This window comes from Haliotis rubra, unplaced genomic scaffold (genome assembly GCF_003918875.1).
Source record: "Haliotis rubra isolate DU_JTF1 unplaced genomic scaffold, ASM391887v1 Scf830, whole genome shotgun sequence".
Classification (NCBI taxonomy): domain Eukaryota; kingdom Metazoa; phylum Mollusca; class Gastropoda; order Lepetellida; family Haliotidae; genus Haliotis; species Haliotis rubra.
In genome coordinates, this window is record NW_025767558.1 from 18,619 (window position 1) to 42,889 (window position 24,271).

The window sequence follows — 24,271 nt, forward strand, 5'->3', positions numbered from 1 at the left end:
GAATTGGCCAAGATGTCAACAGTGGACAGATGAAACATTTTGAGTTTTTGAGAATACGTTTTATGTATCTTCTTGGTCTTTCATCTGTACGAGCAGATGTCCCTGCATTGTCAAGAAATTGACATCATTTTCTTTTTTCACTATCTCTTCAAATGCCGAGTGTCACTGTAACACCACTGCTACCTGTGCCGTATTCCCCTCTTCTCCCTGTAGCCAGGTCGGTGATCCAGACAGATGTCAGGAAGGATGGTTCGGTACCTACTGCCAAACACGTGAGTTTGCGTAAGACGGGTAGATGTAGCATGGATACAAGTCATCGATATTTGTGATATCTTGATATATTGTTATCTTGTTTTACCGTTATTTAATGACTTATTTAACACTTTGGAGATGACAACTAAAAGAACAACAAGAATGTTTTAAACAGTGGTTGAACACCTGAATTTAGACTGAGTAACGTGTTTGTAATGGTTTCCAAGATAGCGGGAGATATACATGCATTGTATGGGCTGGAGTATGCACTCTCCATATTATTATCATTTGTTGCAAAGAAAGATATCATGTCATATCGTATTCTATTTTGAAATGCCATTTGATATCTGTAAACCCTCATTCCACGTTTGTTAGTTATGGGGGATTTCTAAAGCCCGGTGTTGATAAGTCAAATACATACTACGAAATAATGTACACTTCTATGCCTTAACTGTTTTCGCACAATGACCCTAAGGCCATTATTTCTACAATTGTGTCATGTGTATGATGTTTTACATGTTTTCACTTTCTTCAGAAAATATGCCTTAGGAAGAAGGGCCACACAGAGCAGTACATACCGTGAGACCAATCAAAAGGAATACATTACACCATTTCGAGGCCAGGTCCAGCGTGGATGGCAGAGCTACCACCGACTTCTATAGTAAACCACTGACATGTTCATGTACCAACGATGGAAACCAAACATGGACTGTGTACCTGAACAACTCAAACACAGACAAGATACAACACATCAGGCTGTATCTACGTCAGGACTGTGAGTATGTGTCTCACTATAATAACATCATTTTGTTTTCATTAAGGACAATATCATGTTTGATAGAATATGAATTGTTGGTGTATGTTGCGCATGAGTGTGATAATATTAGCGTCACATCGACAATATTTTAGCATTATCGTGACGAGAAACAATTACATATCAAAGCCGAAACAATTATACTTAAAAACCTATATCAGAGATATTAAGTTAAAACCATCATGCTATTATAAAAAAGATATCATTAAAGAGAACAATACAATGTAAAAATGGGTTGAACATCACCAGCAACTGAAAATAGATCGCACACCAGGGACCGTGGGGACCTATAGTACTTCCTGCATGGATCCAAAATGGATTTACACCATACCTTAGACAGCACTATGTAACAAAAAATCTGCGATTAACATACATTGAATGTTGTGTTCTTATGTACCTTCCCCACAGGACAATTAATTTACACTCATCCAACCCCCTTTGAGGGGTATGTTTCTTGTACTGCTTAACAACAGGGACGTTGTCGGTTCGTCGTGACTTGTTTCACATGGCGCGAATTGATCTGGTGCTCAGGAGTAATATTGGATGTTTGACAGAATGCGTCTTTTCCCTTTGAAATGCAGTCCAAAAACGATATCTGTTGGTGGACAGCTGTGCTTCCAGTGGCCAAGGTATACCGAACCGCCAGCTGTAGCTGATGTCAAATGTCAACAAGCACTGGCAGGAAACAACCTAACCATACAGACATACAGTTTTCTCCAGTTGTGCGAGGTGCAGATATTTGGTAGGTTAACATACACCAATGAACGTGTGAGCGACAGATTGTGATTTTAGAGTTGATTTGAACAATATATTCACTACTATCAGAATATATATGATGCAGATATATGTGCCATATAATGTAGAATGACTGCTGTATGGCCCCAATGCAAAAGACATTCAAAGGTGAATTAATCGTGTGACAAAAAGTGTGTAAAATGTCGCTTACTTGACCTTATTTGCCCTTTTTCGTTCATCGAATGTATGATTGAGTATATTTAGCAAACTTTGCATTCTGGCACTTTTACCGATGCCTAGGCAGTGCCTACCTTTCACATTCGATGTTGGAAGAAAAATCGACTCGAGATGAATGATGCACAGTTTGGTCACACTATTTGTAAAAACTTCAAACGTTGTACCACTTTTCTGTAGAATGTCTATTTTTTAAAATCATCATCACAATGCGACAAAGCCAGCTGACGTTCATGCACCAAAGGGCTAAGACAGTACTGATAGGCTGGCTCTCTATACGCAATAACCACACAGTCGTATCTATGAAACAAGTTTCTCGAGGTATAGTGCACTTTAGCCATTGTGTTTTTATTATGGTAATTGGACTCGCTTAAAGCTGGAAGGTCTCAGTGTAAATGAAACCATAGCCACAATGGTCCCAAGTATGCTCTCATCATGAAACAGTCGATAGAAAAGATATACTTGATTAATGTCAGATTGTTTATTCCCGTTTTCACTTTATTGCCATATTGTTTTGATAGTTCTTAGGGAATGTACTCTGTTTCGTATTTTGAACATCATTCATCGCGAAATACGATTTGTAATGTCATTCTGATGTGGTCAGATATATTTCATGTTTGTTATGCATTCATGTTTTTGTTATCATGTTCGTTGTCAGTTTGTGGTGACGGTTGGATTGGTGAGGACTGTGACAAACAGTGTCACTGTTCACTAAACACAGAAGTATGTGATAAGATCACTGGACAGTGTCTGAGTGGATGTGCTCCAGGAAACATGGGACATGACTGCCAAACAGGTACAGATTCTGAGACAATGTGACAAAATCGGAAAACGTGATGGTGTTGTTTTGAAGTTAATGAAATTGTTATGTATCAATTTGGTTGAATGTAAAGCATAATGTCTCGATTGTTTTTCCAGATATGTACCATTTAATTATGTATCTTGGTGTGTAGTATTAAATATTGGCATTACCTTCCGGGAATGAAGCTTCTATTTGAAAATGGCTAATATTAAAATTGCCTCAGATTAATTGAAACACATCATACGAAGTTGTTCTGCATCACCTACAGCATGCCCAGACGGTTCCTATGGGGACTGCAACCCCAGGTGTGGAAACTGCTACAACGCTGTCTATTGTAACACGTCTACAGGCATCTGTCCTAGAGGTTGTGCAGCAGGATGGCGAACTGACAAATGTCTTCAACGTGAGTACATATTTCTTCCTCAATGTGCAAATATGTGGTTTCGTGCATGTTCCCAGAATTCTATCACAGACATGAGAATACCTTTTCCTATATCAAACAGAAATACTTTCTAAAAGCAGTACCGACAATATCATGCTATTATGAATAACCATCAAATAGTGATGTTCCAAGGGTTTCATGAAAGGTTGACTGTACCTGTATCCTGCACAACCGATTCCACCCGTCACAAACACATGCAAACGCTATCTGGGGTGAGTGAGTGATGAGTTTAGTTTTACGCCGCACCCAGCAATATTCCAGCCATATGGCGGTCTACAAGTAATCGAGTCTGGGCCAGACAATCCAGTGATCAACAACAGGAACATCGATCTGCGCAATTGGGAACCGTTGACATGTGTCAACCAAGCCATCGAGCCTGACCGGCCGATCCCGTTAGTCGCCTCTTACGACAGGCATGGGTTGCAGAAGATCAATATTCTAACCGGACCTTCACGGGTACAAACGCTATCTACTATGTAGTACAATGAAAATAGGGAATTATCTGCTACTGATGCATCAACTTTGGAAATGGCCTCCATATGGTTCTATCATAAAGGTTAACGCTTTTAAGCTGCAACGACACCCCGAAGGTTGTATCCTGCATGAAATAGACTATTGGTCGGCATGAAGGGACATTGCAAGTCATACAAGTGTAATAACGTCACACTAACGTCCTAGCATGGTGCAGACACAAGCAGCAAACGCAACAGGATTGCTTTGAAAAGTGTTTAAATTGAATAGAAGGTATATTGTCTCCCTCCTGTAACAGTTATGTAAGCCGTTTCACATATGTATCTTGATGGGTAGGACACCTTCATCCTTGGACTGTATTAATCATTGCCATTACCTTCCGGAAATGAAGCTTCTATTTGAAAAGGCGTATGTCTGTATCTACATTGCTTCCAACTATTTGAAAAACATATTAGATAGTTGACAAACTTACATCATGTACAGCGTGTGAGGACGGTCACTATGGAGACCTGCACCTCCAAGTGTGGAAACTGCTACGACGCTGCTTATTGTGACAAGACTACAGGCATCTGTCCTGGAGGTTGTGCTGCAGGGTGGCGAACTGACAAATGTCTTCAACGTGAGTACATAGTGCTTCCTCAATGTGCAGTTGCGTGGCTCTTTGCATAGTGTCAGATTATTTATTTCATCTCAATTGGCTATTACATATCATTGATTATACGTACCGAATTACTTGCGAAAGAAAATAAAGGAATGCCATAAACCAAAGTCTTTCCATAACCATCGATCCTTTCCTGGTTTAAAATTCGAATGCCCCCTCTCCAAATTCTTAGATTTGTTTTGCAAAGAAAAAACGACACGAACATTTCGATAATCATGAGTGACAGTATTCAAGGTAAGCATATGTGTATTAATCACTATCATGAAAATGGTAATATCAAGTGTTTGTGAACAGAATTCAACATAACGAAAACATGCAAAACACCGTGTGACTAATAGTGTAACATTGGTTTCAGAACAAGAAGACAGATAATGGCGTCATGACTTGGGTTTGACCTGGCTTTCTGGTGTGATGTAATCACAAGACTCCAGTCCATAACCTGCTGTAAACAAGGAGCCTAAAGCACGAATCACGAGCAGACCCTCAACATAGAACAAAATGATGTATACATAATGGATATATGAATGGAAATGGTCGCATAACGAACCTCATGTAGTGATTTACTTGTGACAATAAATACATCCTTACCTCCTGTTTCAGAATGTACCACTGTATTTCTAGCATTTATACTTTAATTATTCAATACATGTGATTTAAGGGATCTACGCAGTGCACATACTTGTTTAGGATACCGGCAGACAGTCTGAATTGCAGATATATCACTAAAAACGTAGTCGTCATTCAATATTATATCGCAATGCTCATAGTTCATCTGTTTCATGAAATCTCGACATGCAAAACATGCATGGGAAGTTTTGGCTGGTTGTGCATCATGGTTAGATCAAAGTTCCTAAAAGAGTATTATACTGACAGAAATAAGAATTTACATTTACACTGAATAGGAACCCCAACGATTTACAGTTAGGGCTGGTTAGGATTGTTGTGTTAATGTGTTACTATATTGGTGCATGGTAACCTACAGAACATGCTGGTGTTATTATTATTTAATGAAAGTATACCTGTTATGGCCTGTGATGGTGAATCTTTGAATGATTCTCATATTTATCAGCAAATTGATACTTTCCTTGAAATACGTGTGCATCCTCTAACGTGCTCAAGCTAAACAGCTGATACATGATCTGAGGATAAAGGCGTTCGACCTCAGAAAATTTCGTTTAATGTCACGCTCCAGAATGTTGTTACATTGCGACGTACTTTTGGTGTGGGGTTGTGTATGCCTGACTAGCGTATGTGCGGGCGTGCGTGCGTGAGAGAGAGAGAGAGAGAGAGAGAGAGAGAGAGAGAGAGAGAGTGTGTGGTGTGAGTGTGAGTGTGAGTGTGTGTGTGTGTGTGAGTGTGTGTGTGTGTGTGTGTGTTCAAAGTTATATCAAGGATCGTCGTGTCATTTACATTTTTTTTCTGATGTCTGTTATAATGGAAACTATGCAGAAGTGAATTGTAGACAAATTCTGTCTGTACAAATGTTTTCGCTTCTTGGTTCCCTTGATTCACTTCCTGGTCGTGTAGACATATATTGCAGTACAGACAGGTAGCCGTGAGCTGTTGGTGTAGGAGGTGAGTAGAAATATAGTTTGGTTCTAATCCGTTGTGTGTATGTAAGTAACTGGGTATGTAATTGGGTATGTGTGTTGATAGTAGATCCTATATGCGTCACAATCCCAATTTAATCAGATACATGTTTAACTGAACAATGAGCACATACCGTTAACGGTTACCCCTGCTTTCATACGCCATATGACTCAGACCAGATGGTGTTCGTTCGGTCGGGATGTGCATTGCAGGAATCCCAAAGTGTAAATGTGCTTACATCGAAAATGTAACTTGTTATTTCTGTGTCTCTTGTGAACAAAGGAATATACCCGCATGAATTCATGGAGAAACACGTTAACACACTGCAAGGTATATTTGAACTTTCATGAATGTTCGAGATACGCGAATTTTAAGTCTGAACTAAATACAGCTTGAAACCCTTTGTACGGTATACTATGGAGCTAAATATACCAAAAGTGCGAAAATACTTGACTGCATGGTTACGATATCTCATATTCTCAATTTTTGTGAAAAGTAGACAGGAATGCAACTTCTGGACATGATGCAAACATTCGCAATCTTGCAATCTAATCTGGACCTGTTCAATCAGGCCACAAACACTTTTAATGCGTGAATGCGACATGTCCCTTTTATGCGATTTAGTTGTACGTTATACCAAACGATCAAAGCTAGGTTGTGGTCTTGCTTCCCTCATGCTTTTCATTTTCCAATGCACATGTAGCAAGTGGCAAAAGTATGACTCAGCTGGAACCGTCTCTGTAATGTACATCCACAAAGACCTATGTAGTGTACCCATGTCCTCTCCCGTTGTTTCGGGGCGGTGGGGTAGCCTAGTGGTTAAAGCGTTGGCTCGACATGCCGAAGACCCACATGGGCACATTGTGTGAAGCCCATTTCTGGTGTCCCCCGCGTGACTTTGCTGGAATATTGCTAAAAACGGCGTAAAACCATACTCACTCACTCACTCACTCACTCTCCCGTTGTTTCAGTTTCCTGTGTACATCTAATTGAAACCCTCAACATATTCATAATTTACAAAATGTAATTGTGTTCATGGATGCCCACTGATAGTGAAAATAAATACTGTGTCTGTTTATAGAAATATAACATGCAAATAAGATTCTCCATAAGGTTACATACTACTCGGGTAGCATATTTATGAAGTCGTACAGAGAACACAAGAATACTCACCACTAACGTGGCGTCCACATAAATTCATTGGCATGATGACTTGGTTGTGGTTCATTCTACTTTAGACGTTCCTCATAATATCACTCACTGAACTGACTTTTTCAGACTAGATTCTCTATAATCGGAATATTGGTGCTGTATTAAACAAAAAAACGCACGATCATTGCATAGGTTAACGGCGATAATTGATGGAAGTCAATTTCTTTATTTGACGAACACGAGTATATTCTAGATATAGAACAGTATGTGGTCGTGTATTAACTATAAAAGAAGTTCACGTTTTAATGTTCAAGTAAAATTGACTTTGCAGAATGCTATGTCAATGACGCAATTCGAATTTATATGATACACTCATATATATTTTTGATAAAAATGAGTTTGTGAATTGATCTTTTATTACAGGGGGTGGGGGTGGGGGTGGATGTCACCTGTATTTAGGGTATGGGTTACCAAAGTGGTGAAATGCCATACCAATCCAGGTCCCGCTTCGCCTCCTCCTCCCATACTAAACGAACTTTCCCTTAACTAAAATCACAAACGCATTAATAAAAGAAATGAAACTTCGAGGGAGGCGGTGATTATTTACAAAACTTATACTGTTCAAATCCTTGATAATCTCAAACCCATGAGAATGTCGCAGTATATATGTATTTTTGGGGCATAATCATGATCTCATGTTCAAAGATGGTGCAAAATCCAACTAGAGCTCCATGCAGGTAGCAAAGATACTGTAAGTCCCCATATGGTCCCTAGTATGGTGATCTACCTTCTGCTATTGGCAATCTATAGCCTGTTTTACATGGCATTGCATTGTCCCAATAGTGCTATTAGTTTTAAACTTTCCACGCTAGTTTTAAAATTCTCATTTAGTGATATTCTAGTTGTTTTTTGTCCTTCGTCGACAGGTGTTTATAATATACATATATTCCACTTCCAAATCAAATATGTTCTCGCCCACGATATGGCTGCGGTAATATTATTGCCGATGTGACGTTAATAATAACTCACATTCACTCACTCATGTTCAAAGAGCAGACTTACACCTGCTTCAATTTTACGTTACATATAACGCTAAACCATGTAAAGGTAACTACAGCAATCCGGGATGTAATATCAACTTGAACGAAATATCAAAACATTTTTGTGATACCGGGTTTTGTCTCCTCCCTACAACTTTCTTCCTGGTTGTGTGTCGCTGTACGTTTGAGTAGCCATTAGGTTTTACACGTGGATCATATATTTGCAGTTTAATTTTGATGTCAGTAGTATCCGTTTCAGCACGATTTTGTTTCATAATGGGGATAGATACCGTTACTTCCTCAAAAAGATGTATTTCGACATCGCTTTTATCACTCAGTGTTTTCTATGTACAAAGCGCCCGACGTTCGGGTTCCTGTTGTGAGAGAGGCTGGGGCGCTGACCTGTGTCTATTTTGGTTTGCAATGCAAGCTTGAATTTGTGTTGGTGTGGAAAGGTTTTGTGGATACCTGTTTCGTTCATGGCACTTGCTATGTGTGTCTACCTTTCTGGTAATATATATGGACACATCTGTATACAGTCAGTAAATGTAGATAGCGAATGACGAGAGTGTCTCCTATCTAGAACGGTGCATTAATAACAGATTCACTGGTGTGTAACGGTATGCGTACATCTGAAAAACATCAACATAACAGCCTCTAAGTCTCGCCGCGCAGCAAAGGCTATATGCGGTTATGATCGAGGTGTTCCTGTTGGTTGTACCTTGATACTGACTACTTGCGAGCCAGTCGATAGTTATATAATGAAGTGCATATTCCCAGGGAGATACTGTTTGTATTTTCGGGTTTTATTAAGTGAACGTGTTTAGCGTTTCATTTATTACCCATGTCAATGTAGCCACTGTGAAATAAAACATAACACAAATATAACACAATCAGTTGTTTTATTACGAGCGTAATAGATGCAGCAACTCGCTAGTCGACAGCTGACAAAGTGCGAGTAACAATCTCTCGTATACATGGTCAGTCCAACCCACAGGGCATTAGTAAAACACTAAATACTGAACAGATACAATGTTCTCTACATTATGATAATAATACCACGTAAAACCTGACGGGTCTAAAGAGCCTGAAAACTTAAACGTTATGACATAATGATGGGTAGAATGTTCAACCTGTTCATTGAGGACAGTGTCGTTCAAAATTGCTATTTTAAGATCTCGTTTTTATACAAAAGTTCAATACATGCATACTTAAACCAGTCCAGAAGAAAGTGATAATATCTAAGATGGAAGTTAAGCATACGCCAACAACAAACAACGCCAGTAACAAATAATAAGCAAATGTACAATATTAGTGTAATATAGGCCTGAGGCCTTTTGAGTACCGGAATATACAACAAACAACGATAGCAAAGTGAGTGAGTAAATTTTGCTTTATGCCGCATCGGCAATATTGCAGCTATTTGCGGCTAAAAACAAATATATGTATTTCTTATGGAAATTTATGTAACTATCTTAAAGTGACGACGAAGACCATTAACACATCAATCCGTTATAACAGGTCACTCCTCACGAGTGCCACAAACAGCAAGATGCAAGTGAGAGACAGATGAGATTCTATGTTTTACTAATATATTTTTTGTTTAATGGACACATCTGTCCAGTCAAAAGTTCTCAAAAAATCAGTCTTAAAAGAAATTCACAAGTAATCAACTAAGACAACAAAATGCATATAAGCGAGTCCGGTAATTCCGCGCATCCGGTGATTCTGCAATAGCGTACTTCCGTATCGAATGTAAACATCGTCTGCTACCACATTTACGCTTGAAATCGGGACATTTCTACAAAGGGATGGCTTTTAATCACTAAAGGTAAGTAAATAACAGTAACTGACAGATAAATTGACAGTTTTATGAAAATTGGTTTCTTCTTTTAAACCTTTTTCTTCATTATTCATAATTGAATTTAATATGCAACACTCTTCCTTACATTGATGAAGTGATTTTGAAAATAATCTGGCCCTAATATGTTTCAATACTTAGGATCTCCAGCTGGAAATTATGCGCATATCAGAATTACCGGACAGCAAGTGATGTCGTCAGAACGCTGGTAAGGTCAACCGTATGGCATAATGCAACGTTAGAATCTCATATTCGTAAATATGATGCATACCAGCATGTTCAGTCACGTAAACCACAAAAAATAAGAGACGTTAACTGCCGTGTTGCGATCGATGTGCTTAGGTGCGCGGAATTACCTGACGGCATTGTATACGTTAACTGTCGTGGGGCACGTCCCAGATTCACAATCAGTTGTATGTCAAGTCATCAGCGATGGCAAAAATAACTAGGACATTTACCATGTGATATAGCATACCTGCCGGCCGGCTATTGTTTCACTTGGACGTTGTATCTGTGAGATCGAGAGACGAGGTCGGATCAAATGGCTGGGTAAGCTTGACAAGATCTGCCCACCGGGTTTTATCCCAAATGTACATTCAGCAACTAAATATTGCAATTCGTAAATGTTTCTAATATTTTCAGTTGCCAAAAATCGTCCTTGAAATTTGAAGGAGAAGCATGTCTGGCGTGATTATATATTACCTAACCATGTCGTTTTGTGAAATATGCGTAGGAGCGGAATACACACCAATGATTGTTCCGTTGCAGGTTCCATCCCTTAGGGAACTGACCCAAAACACAATGGCGTTGTTTTTGACCACAGTGTTGTTTTTCTCCAGCACTGGGACTCTCACCGGTAGCACGTTTAATAGGGGTTATTGGTATGCTATATCCATATGGAGGTAGCAAAAGTTCTCATGGCCCCGAGCATGGTGGTCTTTCTTCAGTTGCTGGCGATCTACAGCCCGCTTTTATATTATATTGCTCTGAGAGAAACACAATTTTTGCGATATATGCTAGTTTTAAATTCTGCGTCCGCGATATGCTGGTGTTTTTACTGTCCTTCGTTGACAGGTGTATATAATATGAATGTATTCATCATGTATTTAGAACTTGTTCTGGCACGATATAGCTGAAATGTTATGGTTGTGACTTTAACTCACTCGCTCACTCACTGTTGGTATGCTACCATTAGTATCAACTATGCATCTGGTACTATTTTCCAAGTTGTCCTTCACATGTCCTGGATATAACAATTCTGTCTGACATCGTGTATCATGCATCATTAGCTGGGACCAAATATTCTGTGGAATTAACCAGGACGTCAGCCACGGAAGGGTGAAACATTTATGTTTTCCTTTCATATATAAATGTATATGTCCCCTCAGCATGAAAACATGACGTAGTTTTCTTTTTTCCAATATACCTTCAGATGCCGAATGTCACTGTAACACTGCATCTGCCTGTGTCGTGTTCCCCTCTACTGCCTGTAGCCAGGACGGTTATCCAGACATATGGTTAGATAGATTGGTTAAGTAGCACAGTTCATAAATAACACATACGAACAGAATGAAAACAGAAATTGTTTTCCGAATATTATTTAGCACAGTTTATAACTAGGCTATAGACCACGAACCACCCTTTCTGGGGATCAAGGAGACTTACGGCATTTCTACTTCCTACATGATTCCTCTGCGTAAAATTAATATACGTACTTTATATACTATAACGTATTTTTATAGTTTGGCTGTGAGTTTATAGATTTGAAGGATTTGTGTCAAACTTAAGATGAAAACACGTTTTGAAAAAATGACAAGATATGTATTTTACGCCATTAGTCCAAACTTAGCACAAGATATTAAATCGTGTATGGACGTATGTGCTTTTAGGTGCTTTCACAGTTCAGACAAAAATACAGGCAACATGCCAGCTTGATAACTGCCTTCTTTCCAAATGGACGCATGACAGATCGAAGATGTTCTTCGTGTTTGAACGTTAAATACACTCTACTATTTCTGGTACTATCACAAGGTACATTACATGTTGTTTCAATGTTACGCTCAATATAATACTCAGTTGTTGGGAAGAAAAATATAATATCATATTATAGTCGGTGGTGTTTGTATTTCGAAATGCTGCTTGACATCAGCAATCCGTATTCCACGTTTACCTATTATGAGGGATTTCTAAAGCTAAGCTATGTATAAGTCAGATATACATTGTGAAACAATATACGCGGCCATACGTTAACGGTTACCACGCAATGAACCAAACGCCGTTATTTCCACCATTGTCTTTTGTTGATGATGTTGTACATGGTTTCACTTTCTTCAGGAAATATCGCCATAGGACAAAGTGCCACACAGAGCAGTACATTCACCGAAAAGTGTGACAGGATAGGGAATACAGATTACAGGTTCGAGGCCAGGTACGGCGTAGATGGCAGAGCTACCACCAACTTCTCACATGTACACATACAGCCACAGGGGATCCACATCCAGCTTGGACTGTTCATCTGAAGAACTCTAACACAGATAAGATACAACACATTAAGCTGTGTCTACGTGAGGGCCGTGAGTATGGGTGGGAATTGTATATTCTATTTTAGTTTTCAATAATAAATAGCATTGTGCTCAACTACCCATTATTCTCTCTGACTAAACCATCACTAAAACATCATGTATTGTTGGTGTATTCTTTGTAATGCTTGATAACAGGTGCGCGTGGATGTGTTGTTATCATGGCTACTCGGGGTCCTTAGTCAACACTTGTTTGTCTTTTGGACTTGTGTTTGTGCATACTATTACTTACTATACCTTTTCAGATGTCGCCAATCTATCTACTGCCTTGTCAAATGAGACATATGACATCAAAGAATGCACATTTTCACTTTGAACTGTAGTCTTGGAGAGAAACAAGGGCATGAAGATATATGTTGGTGGACAGCTTTGCTTCCAGTGGTCAAAGGGCACATACCCGCCTGCTATAGCTGACGTCAAATGTCAACAAGCACTGACAGGAGTGAGTGAGTGAGTGAGTGAGTTATTATTTAACGTCACATCGGCAATATTTCAGCCATATCGTGACGAGACCCTATGTGACATTGAAATGGAAGATATGTATATTATAAAAACCTGTCGACGAAGGACAGTAAAACAACTAGAATATCACAATTACAACTAAAACTAGTGTGGAAAGTTAAAACTGATAGCACTATTTGGACAATACGATATAAAAACAGGCTATAGCTCGCCAACAACTGGAGGTAGATCACCATACGCGGGACCATGGGGACTTACAGTACCTTTGCTACCTGCATGGGCCCTAGTTGGATCTACACTATCCCTTCAGCTGTTGATGAGTCTAAGAAATGTTAGCCAAAGTTAAAATAACAAGAATACTACTTTTAAAAATCCTGGTATGTTTGAATTGACTTTGAAAGTTTTGAGACTTACATAACCTCCCAGGAGGACAATAATTTTACGCTACTTCAACCCCCTTTGAGGATACAGCCACTAACAATCTAAGCTGATAATCTAAATTACCAATTATAAAACTTTATCTATTTACAAAAACATATATCAAAATTCATTTAACAAATATATCTCTTTTAAAAAAATCAATGAATAAATGATAATTAACATTATTAAAAAGGTCCGTTACTTTTTTTTATATTGAAATATTTATCCCTTATGATGGAGAATTCAACACAATCAAGCAGAAGCACTGACAGGAAACAACCTCACCATACAGACAAGTTAGTATCTCGCGTTGTGCAAGGTGCAGATATTTGGTAGGTTAACATACGTCTGTGAACATGTGACCATGTGAGAACACAAGAAACTAAGTTATTTGACAAGACGACGACGGCACAGTGTAAGGTGCAAGTCTCAACTTCACTCTGGCAATTATTTTGACGAGTTGCTTAGTGAAGTGATGAAAAAGCAATAATTAAATAGCTCGATCATCATAAGACTGCAACAATCATGGATTCTTTCCTGAAGCTGGGCAAATGTATTGGTCTGAATGACGTTACAGACAACACTCGTAATGAAACTGTGATAGATAGATAGATAGAGATAGATAGACAGACAGATAGACAGACAGATAGATAGATAGTGGTACGGTTAATAATTTGCAGTGACAAAAGGTTTAAAAGTCGCCTTTGAACCACCAAAAAAGAACACAGACAAGTTTAAAATATTCAATAATATATTGAACAAACAATGAGCAAACTACAGTGAATGACTATACAGATTTCTAATACAATGCCATTGAGTCACAAATCTAAAATATTGGGTCATAAATATAAGATATCAACTCACCAGAGTCTTGACATTTACAGTGAGAACAGATATACTGATTGAAGGTCGTCAGTCTTGAAATGTTGAGAAACTCGAGGCTGGCAGACAGATGTGTATAAATCCAGTCATGTGAAACTCCCGTGTCCCACTACTCAACAACCAGCCTTTATATAGCTCGTACACAGTTCTCGAGCATTCAAGCCAAGGGTAGGTAATTCTGAAACGCTATCTCAAAAAAGGCGTGCCAATACTATTGCCATTGAACATATATGATGCGAGATGCAAGCCAAAACCCACACTCACAACTTTAAATATTGTGACCCATAATAACTATCACTTAATCACTGATATTACAAATTACAAAAAAACACACTCTCATAACACTGTATTTAGGGGTGGGTGAAAATAAAATACTATGCCAATCTCTTCCATAATAAACTACCAGTCCCCTAAATAACTAGACTTACAAAGTCATTATTTAGAAAAATATAAGTTTGAGGAGGCAGGTATATGACAAATCGTATACTGTGTGGTTCACTTGATAATCTCAATCCCATGAGACTGTCGCAGCGTGTCTCCTGGGGCATATCAATGATATCAAGTTCAAAATAACTATGTTGTGTGAAAAAGAGCACACACACGCCATTGTCACTTCAAAGATAACATTAAACTATGTACAAGGTATCCCGCAAACCAGGATGTAATATCAGTTGAACGAAATGTTAAGACATTCCTATGTCACCTGGTGTGGAACGAGGGTAGTCTCCTCCCTACAATTTTCTTCCTGGTTGTGTGTGGATGTATTTTTCCAACGTGGACACGGGTGAGTATCCATGAGGTTTTACATTACATTTGCAATTTAATCTTGATGCCAGTAGTATCCGTGTCATCATAATTACGTGGGATAGATACCGTTATTTCCCCAGGATGATATCCCACGACAGTGGTACAGTCGCTCAGCTTAATCTTTAGGTTTCCAACATACCCTGGTGAGTATCCACGAGGTTTTACATGCGTACCATACATTTGTAATGTAATCTTGATGCCTTTACCATCAGTTTCATCATAATTATGTTTCATATGTTATTTCCGACATAAGATGTATTCAAACTTCGCTGTTATCACTCAGCTTAAGCTATTTAATTTTATGTGGCGCCCGACGTTTGGGTTACTGTTTGTTGAGAGAGCGGCTGTGAACTTGATTGGAATGTATTTTAGGGCACATTGCACGGCGAGTTGTGTGGATATGGAGAGGTATTTGTGGATCCCTGTTTCGTTCATGGTACATGATATCTGACTCTACCTTTCTCGTAATATACATAGGCACACCTGTATACCTTAAGTAGATCATTGCTTCGAACATATGAAAATAGTTGTGCTAGTGACGAGAGTGTCTCCCATCCATGAGGTCCATTGCTCTTAACAGACTCACCGGAGTGGAGAAATCACTGGTGTGTAACAGTCAGTGTACTGCTCACAAACATCAACACAGCAGCCTCTATGTCATGTCGAGCAACTTCACATAACGGATCGTGTGTCCCTGTTGACTGTCCCTTGTTTCTGGTTACGTGTAAGCCAGGCGATAGTTACACAGACGTTTGATAGGCATTTAGAAGTTGGTAGGGATAATACAGCACACTTGATATGGATGTGCAGTACGTGTGTTGTGTTTTATTTATTCGTCACATCAATGTCGTCACGTGATCAAGCCGACATAACACTATGAGTCAAATCCACTATCATTTGTTGAGCCCGAGGGTTATAGATATAAGAGAGAACGCCATCTACCCACACCTAGTTGACAAGACCCATATGAGAGAGAACGCCACCTACCACACCTAGCTGACAATGCGCTATAAGAGAGAACGCCATCTACCCACACCTAGTTGACAAGACGCTATGAGAGAGAACGCCACCTACCACACCTAGCTGACAATGTGCTATAAGAGAGAACGCCACCTACCACACCTAGCTGAGGAAGTTAACTATCCTTCCTCGTATACGTGGTCAGTTCGACCCACAGGGGAATAGTGAAACAATAAATACCGAATATATCCAAATTTATCTTACGTTCATGTAAAATACTTTAATTTCATTGGTCAATGACGCTTTAATAAGTTTCCGTGTCACCCCTCCCAGGAGGGTGACAACTGGAAAAAATATTACCCGCTGCCACGGTAACCGCCAAATTCTCTACCGTGGAGCTGTATCGCTAACAATCGTATGAGGTCATAATATGACGCATGCAGTGCCCGGGGTTTGAAAACCGTTCGATTAGCTGTTTTTGAGTACACTATCTAGACATTTATTTCACCGACTTTCACTGCCTTATTTAAACTATTTTTATACAATGAATCGTTTGCACACTCAACTTAAACATAACTAACCATTTTTTATAGCAGTTTTAAGCTATTCAGAATATGTTTCACTGATTATATAAATCCAAACGAGAGGAAGACGCCATTTTGTTTACATGCCATATAGTGATCTTCCAATTAAAATAAAATTATATTTTGTACATTTAACATGGCGGTAAGATAAATACGTTGTATGCTTCTCCCTCGGGTAATACGGTCTGATGTACCGGCTCGGGTAACACTGCTATAAAACAGGCGTACATCAGACCGTTTTGTCCTCGAGAGATGCTTACATTTAGTATCTGAACTATGGCGATATAAAGATGCCAATATAACACGTCTCCATAACCAAGTGATAACATCAAAGTAAAAGTGTTCAGATGTTATGTCTACTTCTACAATTTGTTTAATAGACAAATCTGTGCAGACAACAATAAATGTATAGACATAGACTGTTCTTCACGTCCCACACATACAATCAATTGTAAGTCAAGTCAGCAGGGACGAAACAATAACTTGTCTGAACACTGTGTGTACCTCCATCCATATAGTATGGAGTATTCCCAGAAATTTTTGAGTAAGTTGTTTCGGCAAATATCTAATGCATGTATATAAACTATATAAGTTTTACTTCAATGAATATGTTGAGATATGATTCTCTAACAGTCTAAGTGTCTTTTCAGTAACGTGTGAGACCTCCTTGCCCTGCAATACACGACTGCATGCGCTTAGGTACACGACCGACCCAAGTTTGTAGAAAATCGTGTGACAGCATATCCCAGTATGCAACCACTTCTTACTTCATATCTTCAATATTCTTCTTTTTGCTTTATTTTGCCCTTCATTAGTCCCCACACATTCTCAATAGGGTTACGGCCTTGGGCTGTAGCTGGACCAGTCTAAAACTGGAACATTTTCGTCCGACAACCACTGTTTTGTCTAGCCCGCCGTGTGTTTTGGGTCGTTATCATGCTGCAAAATCCAAGTATTTTCATACAGTGTTCGGGTCGTTGGAAGGAGGTAACCATTTAAAATGTCAACATATCGTTCCTTCGTCACATTTCCAGTGAAAATGCTCAATGGCGTCATTCCACGAGATGATACCCACCCCACATGTGAGATTTCGGGCTATGTTTTGGGCGATGGTAGATAGGTTTCACGGTACCTTTTGACCAAATTTTCACTCAGTTCGGACAAAGTCATACACAGCTACCACCAGAAAAGAAAACATTATCCCAGTCTGAGCCTTACATATCTCATCGTCTTTGTAAATTCTTGTCTAAGGGTTTCACTAAATACCTGAGGGCTTCCTCTATTAATCATTTCGTTTCTGATATTCTCAACGCTTTTCAATTTTCCCCTACTCACAATCTGACCAAATCACTGGCGATCCGTAGTACTGAACGCCTCCCTGCCCCTGTCTTGTGCTCAATCCCAACTCCTGAATAGTCTTCAAAGTTCTGTATACTGTACACAGAGGAATGTCATGTCTATCAGCTAACTCTTTTGCATTAGTCAAACCCCTTTAAAATCATCTAGAACCAGCTTTCTTTTCTCTTTTGCTGTAAATTCTGCCATGTCAACAAAGGAAGCCGTCTGCTACACCAGGGGACACCATACAACTCTTGATCTAGTAAGGTTCATTTTTAAGCTGACAAGAGTTGCCTCCCATATTGAATACCTTACTACATAATGTAACCTCTGCTTTTAAATTATATTATCAGTATTAGGTAACAAAGATTTTCTCAATAATTCTGGGACAACTGTACATGCGAGAAGGGTGGTATTTCATTGTGACATTGTTTCAGTGAGATCGAGAAACAAAGTAGAATCAAATGGCTGGGGAAGCAGCACAAGATCAGTCCACAGGGTTTGAGGTGAGGTGAGCTGAAATTGGGTTTTACGTCGTGCTTGAGAATATTTCGCTCATATGACGACGTGCATGCGTGTGTATGTGTATGTGCGGCTGCTTGTACTAGCCCAGACTTAAGCTGGTTTTATAGTGCTAGCCCACTGAGATACCATGCCGCAGTGAAGCATGAATACCCCACTCAGACACAGTATACTGACTCCGAGCCGACCAGTCCTTGTTGTAACCAGTGATGCCGAGCGCCAGGCAGGGACCAATAAGTACCATGTTTTAACGTCTTTTGGTATGACGCGGTCGGGGATCGAACCCGACGACCTTCCGCTCTCCGGGCGGACGCTCTAACCACTACACCACGGAGGCGGTCTCACAGTGTTTGATCTCAAGCGCACGTTCAACAACATAGTTTTACTCAAATAATACTACAGAATGGTGAATACCTGTCCTTCAGTTGTTGAGGTGTTGTTGTTCAGGTGCTAAATATCTATTGTTTGTGAGATGACCTTGTATGTTTCATTGCAGGTTCCATCCCCAAGGGAACAAAGCCAAGAGACAATGGCGTGGTTTTTGACGGGGTTGTTGTTTTTCTCCATCACTGGGACACTCGCTGGTAGGACGTTTTATAGGTCTTGTTCGCATGTTACTATTAGTATATTAACTGTGCATCTGGTACTATAATCTATAATCTGACACTTAATATTAAACATGATAAGATTGAACATGATATCAAGGAGGCTTGGTCATAATGTCAGCAGCGGAAAGATGAAACATGTCGAGTAAGTAGATATTAGATATTCGTGCATTGTCAAGAACATGACATCCTTTCATTATCTCTTCAGGTGCCGAGTGTCACTGTAGCACTGCAGCTGACTGTGTCGTGTTCCCCTCTACTCCCTGTAGCCAGGTCGGTGATCCAGACAGATGTCAGGAAGGATGGTTCGGTTCCTACTGTCAAAGACGTGAGTAATTTGCATTCGCATTTTGTTTATCGATGTGCAAAATGATCGAAATCATTCCGGTTGAATTAAACAATTTCAATCACAGTAAAAATCACGCTCCTCGTTGTATCAGTAGTATTTCCCAAGTTGATTAGTTCCCAGATATACAAACACATCTGATAATCACAATAGTCGCGTATTACCCTTAGACAGACACGAAACCTTTGAACGCAAACAATATGTCGATCATGAGTATACTGAGTGAGTTACAAATTTACATCACATTGGCTTTGTTTAGCCATATCGAGATGAGTACAAGTTGACAAGGTGACATTTAAAAGTCGACAGTATTCCAAGTATCACAGTTTGCGTATATAACATACCAATTCAAAATTTTAAAATATCTTTGAGTATTATTAGGGATTAATTAAAACTAGGCTACAGACAACATGCAGCCAAAGGTGGAAACATCAAGAGGGACTTGCTTCTGCTTCCAACATGTTTACCAAGCAGGATGTATCTTGAAGTAAGCATAAAATTATGAAACATACCTAAAATGATATAAGGTCTATGATTACCCACGTGGTAGTTCGTAAAGGGGTTTCATAACAAAGCGTTATGACACATATTTGTCATAACACCTTCCAGTCATTTGATTGGCTAATGCGTGAACTTTGACATTACCGGTACAACTTCATCACTCATTCCATTCATGATTTTCATTTAGAAGTTTTCACATCTTCTGAGAGCATGTAAAACGAGAACACTTCTATGAAATTAAATAAAATTTATTTTTAGTGTGGTTACAAGCATAGGTTTTCAATATTTTAATAACTCAAGTTTCTGTACAAAAAAACGAAAATAAACAAACAAATAAAAACAAAAATAAATAAGTAAACAAATACGTCTACGAGGTCTATCGTGAGTGTAAAGAAATATGGCGTCGCCCGCAAAATCCTATGATTTGGTCACAATCGATGGACAACTGGTTGGAAGAGTTGTGAATATTATCAAGCCATTGATTACCTGCAGCGTGTATGTAGTCAGGACTGCACAGGGAGTTTCTAACACTCAACATCAAAAGATGAGCGACGCTCTTGTATCTCGATCACTGCCACGATCGACATCCGCGTCTGCACAAAACATGTGTTCTACTGCCACTGCCATGCCTCGGTTTCTCATGTAGGTGTAAAAAAACACTTCTCATCGTCAGAACACAGTATGCTTGAAATCGTCTTCATTCGAGGTTGTAGACAGTGTGTTTTCAGGCCCAATTTACGGTGGAGCCTTCTACGTAAACATCGAATCTCGACAAGTGGGAATTCCAAGCCAATGAGCAGTCGTCTCTGGCGTGACTCGTCATCCTATGAAGAACATTAACCACAACTATTTGAAACATACAGTTCCCCTGTTATTCACATTCCACTTCTGCTGTTGTGTGTGCCGCTCCTAATGCTTCCTTTTATCTGCTTGTTTGTAAACAGTTCTCAACGACTAGCCCGACAAGTTCAAAATGTTTACAGTTTACAAGTGTTTCGATGAATTCCGTCTTGACTTCTGCCTTAATTTGTTTATATGCTTGACTAGTTAAAGGAACTAAATTGCCTCTACGCAGCATACATTTTCCTGGAGTGAAGCGGTTGACAATCCAATCACCAATATGATGTATTAATCCGCGTTGTCGAGGTCTATACAGGAAAACAAAATATTGTTATATTTTAACGACTAGAGATATACATGTATTGCGCGATGACGTTCGAATGAGCAGGGGTTCAGTTGTTGTGAAGAGAAATATCATGCCATATCATATTCAGTGATGTCTCTATGGCATATATTTTAGATAAAATTACTAGTTTTAAATTTCTATCTTTGATAATCCAGTTGTTTTACTGTACTTCGAGGACAGAATGTTATAATTTATCTTTAATTATTAATATATCTATAACTTGATTTAGTCGCGATATGGCTGAAATACTGCCCATGTGACTTAAAATTTCAACTCACTAACTCCCTCTGGAAGAAATCTCTGCTAAAGGCAGAGTCGATTGTTCAATTGTGACAATATCATGAATATATATTTGACACGTCAAATAGGCATTCAGGAATAATATACATGTACACTGCCATGCAACACAATGGACCTACTTCTGTTATTTCGACTACTGTCTCATATACATGATGTTTAACATGGTTTCAATTTCTTCAGAAAATATTGCCTTAGGAAGAAGTGCCACACAGAGCAGTACTTTCAGTGAATCCAGTGTCAGGACAGGGAATACAGCACACAGTTTCGAGGCCTGGTACGCCGTGGATGGCAGAGCTACCACCGACTTCTATAGTAAACCACTGACATGTACACATACATTAGGGGGGGTCCAGACATGGACTGTGAACCTGAACAACTCAAACAGAGACAAGATACAACACATCAGGCTGTATCTACGTCAGAACTGTGAGTATGGGTCTGACCATATAACATCGTTTTGTTTTCAGAGTGAGTGAGTGAGTTTAGTTTTACGCCGCACTCAGCAATATTCCAGCTATATGGCGGCGGTCTGTAAATAATCGAGTCTGGACCAGACAATTCAGTGATCAACAGCATGAGCATCGATCTGCGCAATTGGGAACCGATGACATGTGTCAACCAAGTCAGCGAAACTGACCACCCGATCCCGTTAGTCGCCTCTTACGACAAGATAGTCGCCTTTTTATGGCAAGCACATGGGTTGCTGAAGACCTATTCTACCCCGGATCTTCACGGGTCTTTTGTTTTCAGAAGGTAAATATCGAGTGTAACCGCACATCTGATAATCCTTAACCAAATAATATGAATCGTTGGCGTATGGTTCGTGTGAGTGACTGAGATAATGTCAGCAATATGTCAGCATTATCGTGTCGATTAATAAATATGGAACAATTTATAAGACAAAATATCATGGATATTCTTTATTGTATACACAACGTTTCTGGGCTATTGTGTATACAATAAAGAAGAAGTTGACATCCATAATATTTTGTCTTATACTTCAATACCAACTTCTATATGCCTCTCATGAATCTCATGAAACAAATTGAACTTAAAAATCTATATCATAGATATTAAGATAGAACGAGCATGCAAACATACCATTAAAGAGAACAGTACAATATAGAAGGGGGCTGTAGGTCACCAAGAACTGATGGTCGATCATCCCACGAGGGGCCATGGGGACTTAGGGTACTCTTGCTACCTTCATGGGTCCAAGACTGATTTACATCATGCCTTACATAGCTTACATTGAAATACCGAAAATTCTACGATTAATGCTCTGGTAATCATAAACGTACATTAAATTGTGTGTTCTTATGTCCCTCCCCAACGAACATTTATTTTACACTCATTCAACCCCATGCGGGGGGTATGTTTCTTGTACTGCTTAACAACAGGTATCTTGTCAGTTTAGATACTTCGTGGTTATCAGCCGCGCCATCTCAGGTAACTTTGTTGTGATTTTTTTTCACATGGCGCGAACTGATCAGGTGCTCATGTGTGATTTTTGATGTTTGACAGAATGTGTATTTTCACTTTGAATTGCAGTCCAAGACCGAAACAATGGTATGAAGATATATGTTGGTGGGCAGCTTTGCATCGGGTGGTCATGGAATACCTACCCGCTTGCTATAACGGACTTCAAATGTCAACAAGCACTGACAGGAAACAACCTCCAAATACAGACAAGGAGTTTTCTCACGTTGTGCGAGGTGCAGATATTTGGTGGGTTAACATACGTCTATGAACATGTAAGCGACAGATTGTGAAGATGAATAAACCGTGTGAAAAAGTATGTAAAATATGCGAAAGATGCACTAAAAGGTTGGAACTGTAAACAACAGATTTTGATGTTGTGTAGTTTCATTTACCGAAACGAAAGAACCAAATTTGTATAAGCACGTTTAACTTACATATGACATTCGTTGACTCTGGGATCGTATATGCAAAAATGTGACATGTAAGTTATCAGAAACTCTCTGACATCTGCATGATTGTCAGAAATAAGTAGAAGTACCGTTACCATTGTGCGTGAGTTTGCTTCAGTCATGGCGTGCTAACTATCATAACATTGTGTTGAATGTACCAGTCCAGTGAAATATGTATTATTATATTCGCCTAATTCTAGCAACGATGCGTATTCTAAGAATATAAAGCCACTGTATGTAATGAATAGGCAAACTGATGACTCATTATATGAGAAAATGATACAGTGTAAAATCTGAGCCTTGTTATGTTTTTATTTCCAGCAAGTGTTGTTTTCCTAGCACGACTTTCGGTTTCACACATGATATATTTCGCCTACTGATATATTTCGCCTAATGGTGAACACTTGGTAGGGTGTCACAGAGCCTTTGTTGTTTTATTGGTAAATCAGACTCACCGTCAGTTCTCGTTGACAGTATGTTATGAGGCATGTGCATATCATCGTACTTCATCTGGATCCAGCAATGGCGCGTACTTCACGTTGTTTGCCCCGTTTCGTTCATCGAATTTACGATTTAGTATATTTAGCAAATTATTTTTAAGCCCAGTTCACACTAGAACACGATCGCTGTAAAGCTTAATTTAGGCATCGTTCAGGCATCGTGTTGTTATTGGGTTGCGATCCCACAGTGATTGTGTTGATTGTGTTCTTAGCCCATCACGATTATTCAAATCTAAAACCTGTTTGAAATTTTTAAACATCGTGATGTGGTCGTGTCGATCGTGTAATCATTGT

At 39.2% G+C, this 24,271-nt stretch overlaps 1 protein-coding gene and 1 long non-coding RNA gene across 9 annotated transcripts in view; one reads left to right on the plus strand and one right to left on the minus strand.

Annotated features, from left to right (window-relative positions):
- The window catches only part of LOC124262321 (receptor-type tyrosine-protein phosphatase alpha-like), a 75,912-nt gene that overhangs the window by 240 nt on the left and 51,401 nt on the right, over positions 1–24,271 (plus strand). The window contains exons 1-5 of one of the 8 annotated variants that reach the window (XM_046696805.1): positions 15,118–15,181; positions 19,105–19,192; positions 19,422–19,541; positions 21,727–21,972; positions 23,098–23,274. The exons of 2 other annotated variants lie outside the window; for them this stretch is intronic. In XM_046696805.1, the coding sequence (XP_046552761.1) occupies positions 19,138–19,192; positions 19,422–19,541; positions 21,727–21,972; positions 23,098–23,274 (598 nt within the window). In that variant the 5' untranslated portion in view covers positions 15,118–15,181; positions 19,105–19,137. Of the gene's footprint in view, positions 1–5,926; positions 5,987–10,822; positions 10,829–15,117; positions 15,348–19,104; positions 19,193–19,421; positions 19,542–21,726; positions 21,973–23,097; positions 23,275–24,271 lie in introns of those variants that run through there. 5 more of the 8 variants (XM_046696807.1, XM_046696813.1, XM_046696814.1 and 2 more) reach the window with 5 other exon arrangements.
- On the minus strand, positions 950–23,126 carry LOC124262324. Its single transcript, XR_006894550.1, has 4 exons — positions 23,106–23,126; positions 17,590–17,592; positions 8,349–8,355; positions 950–1,025 (listed from the first exon to the last, which is right to left on the minus strand). It is a non-coding gene; the product is annotated as an uncharacterized LOC124262324 (long non-coding RNA).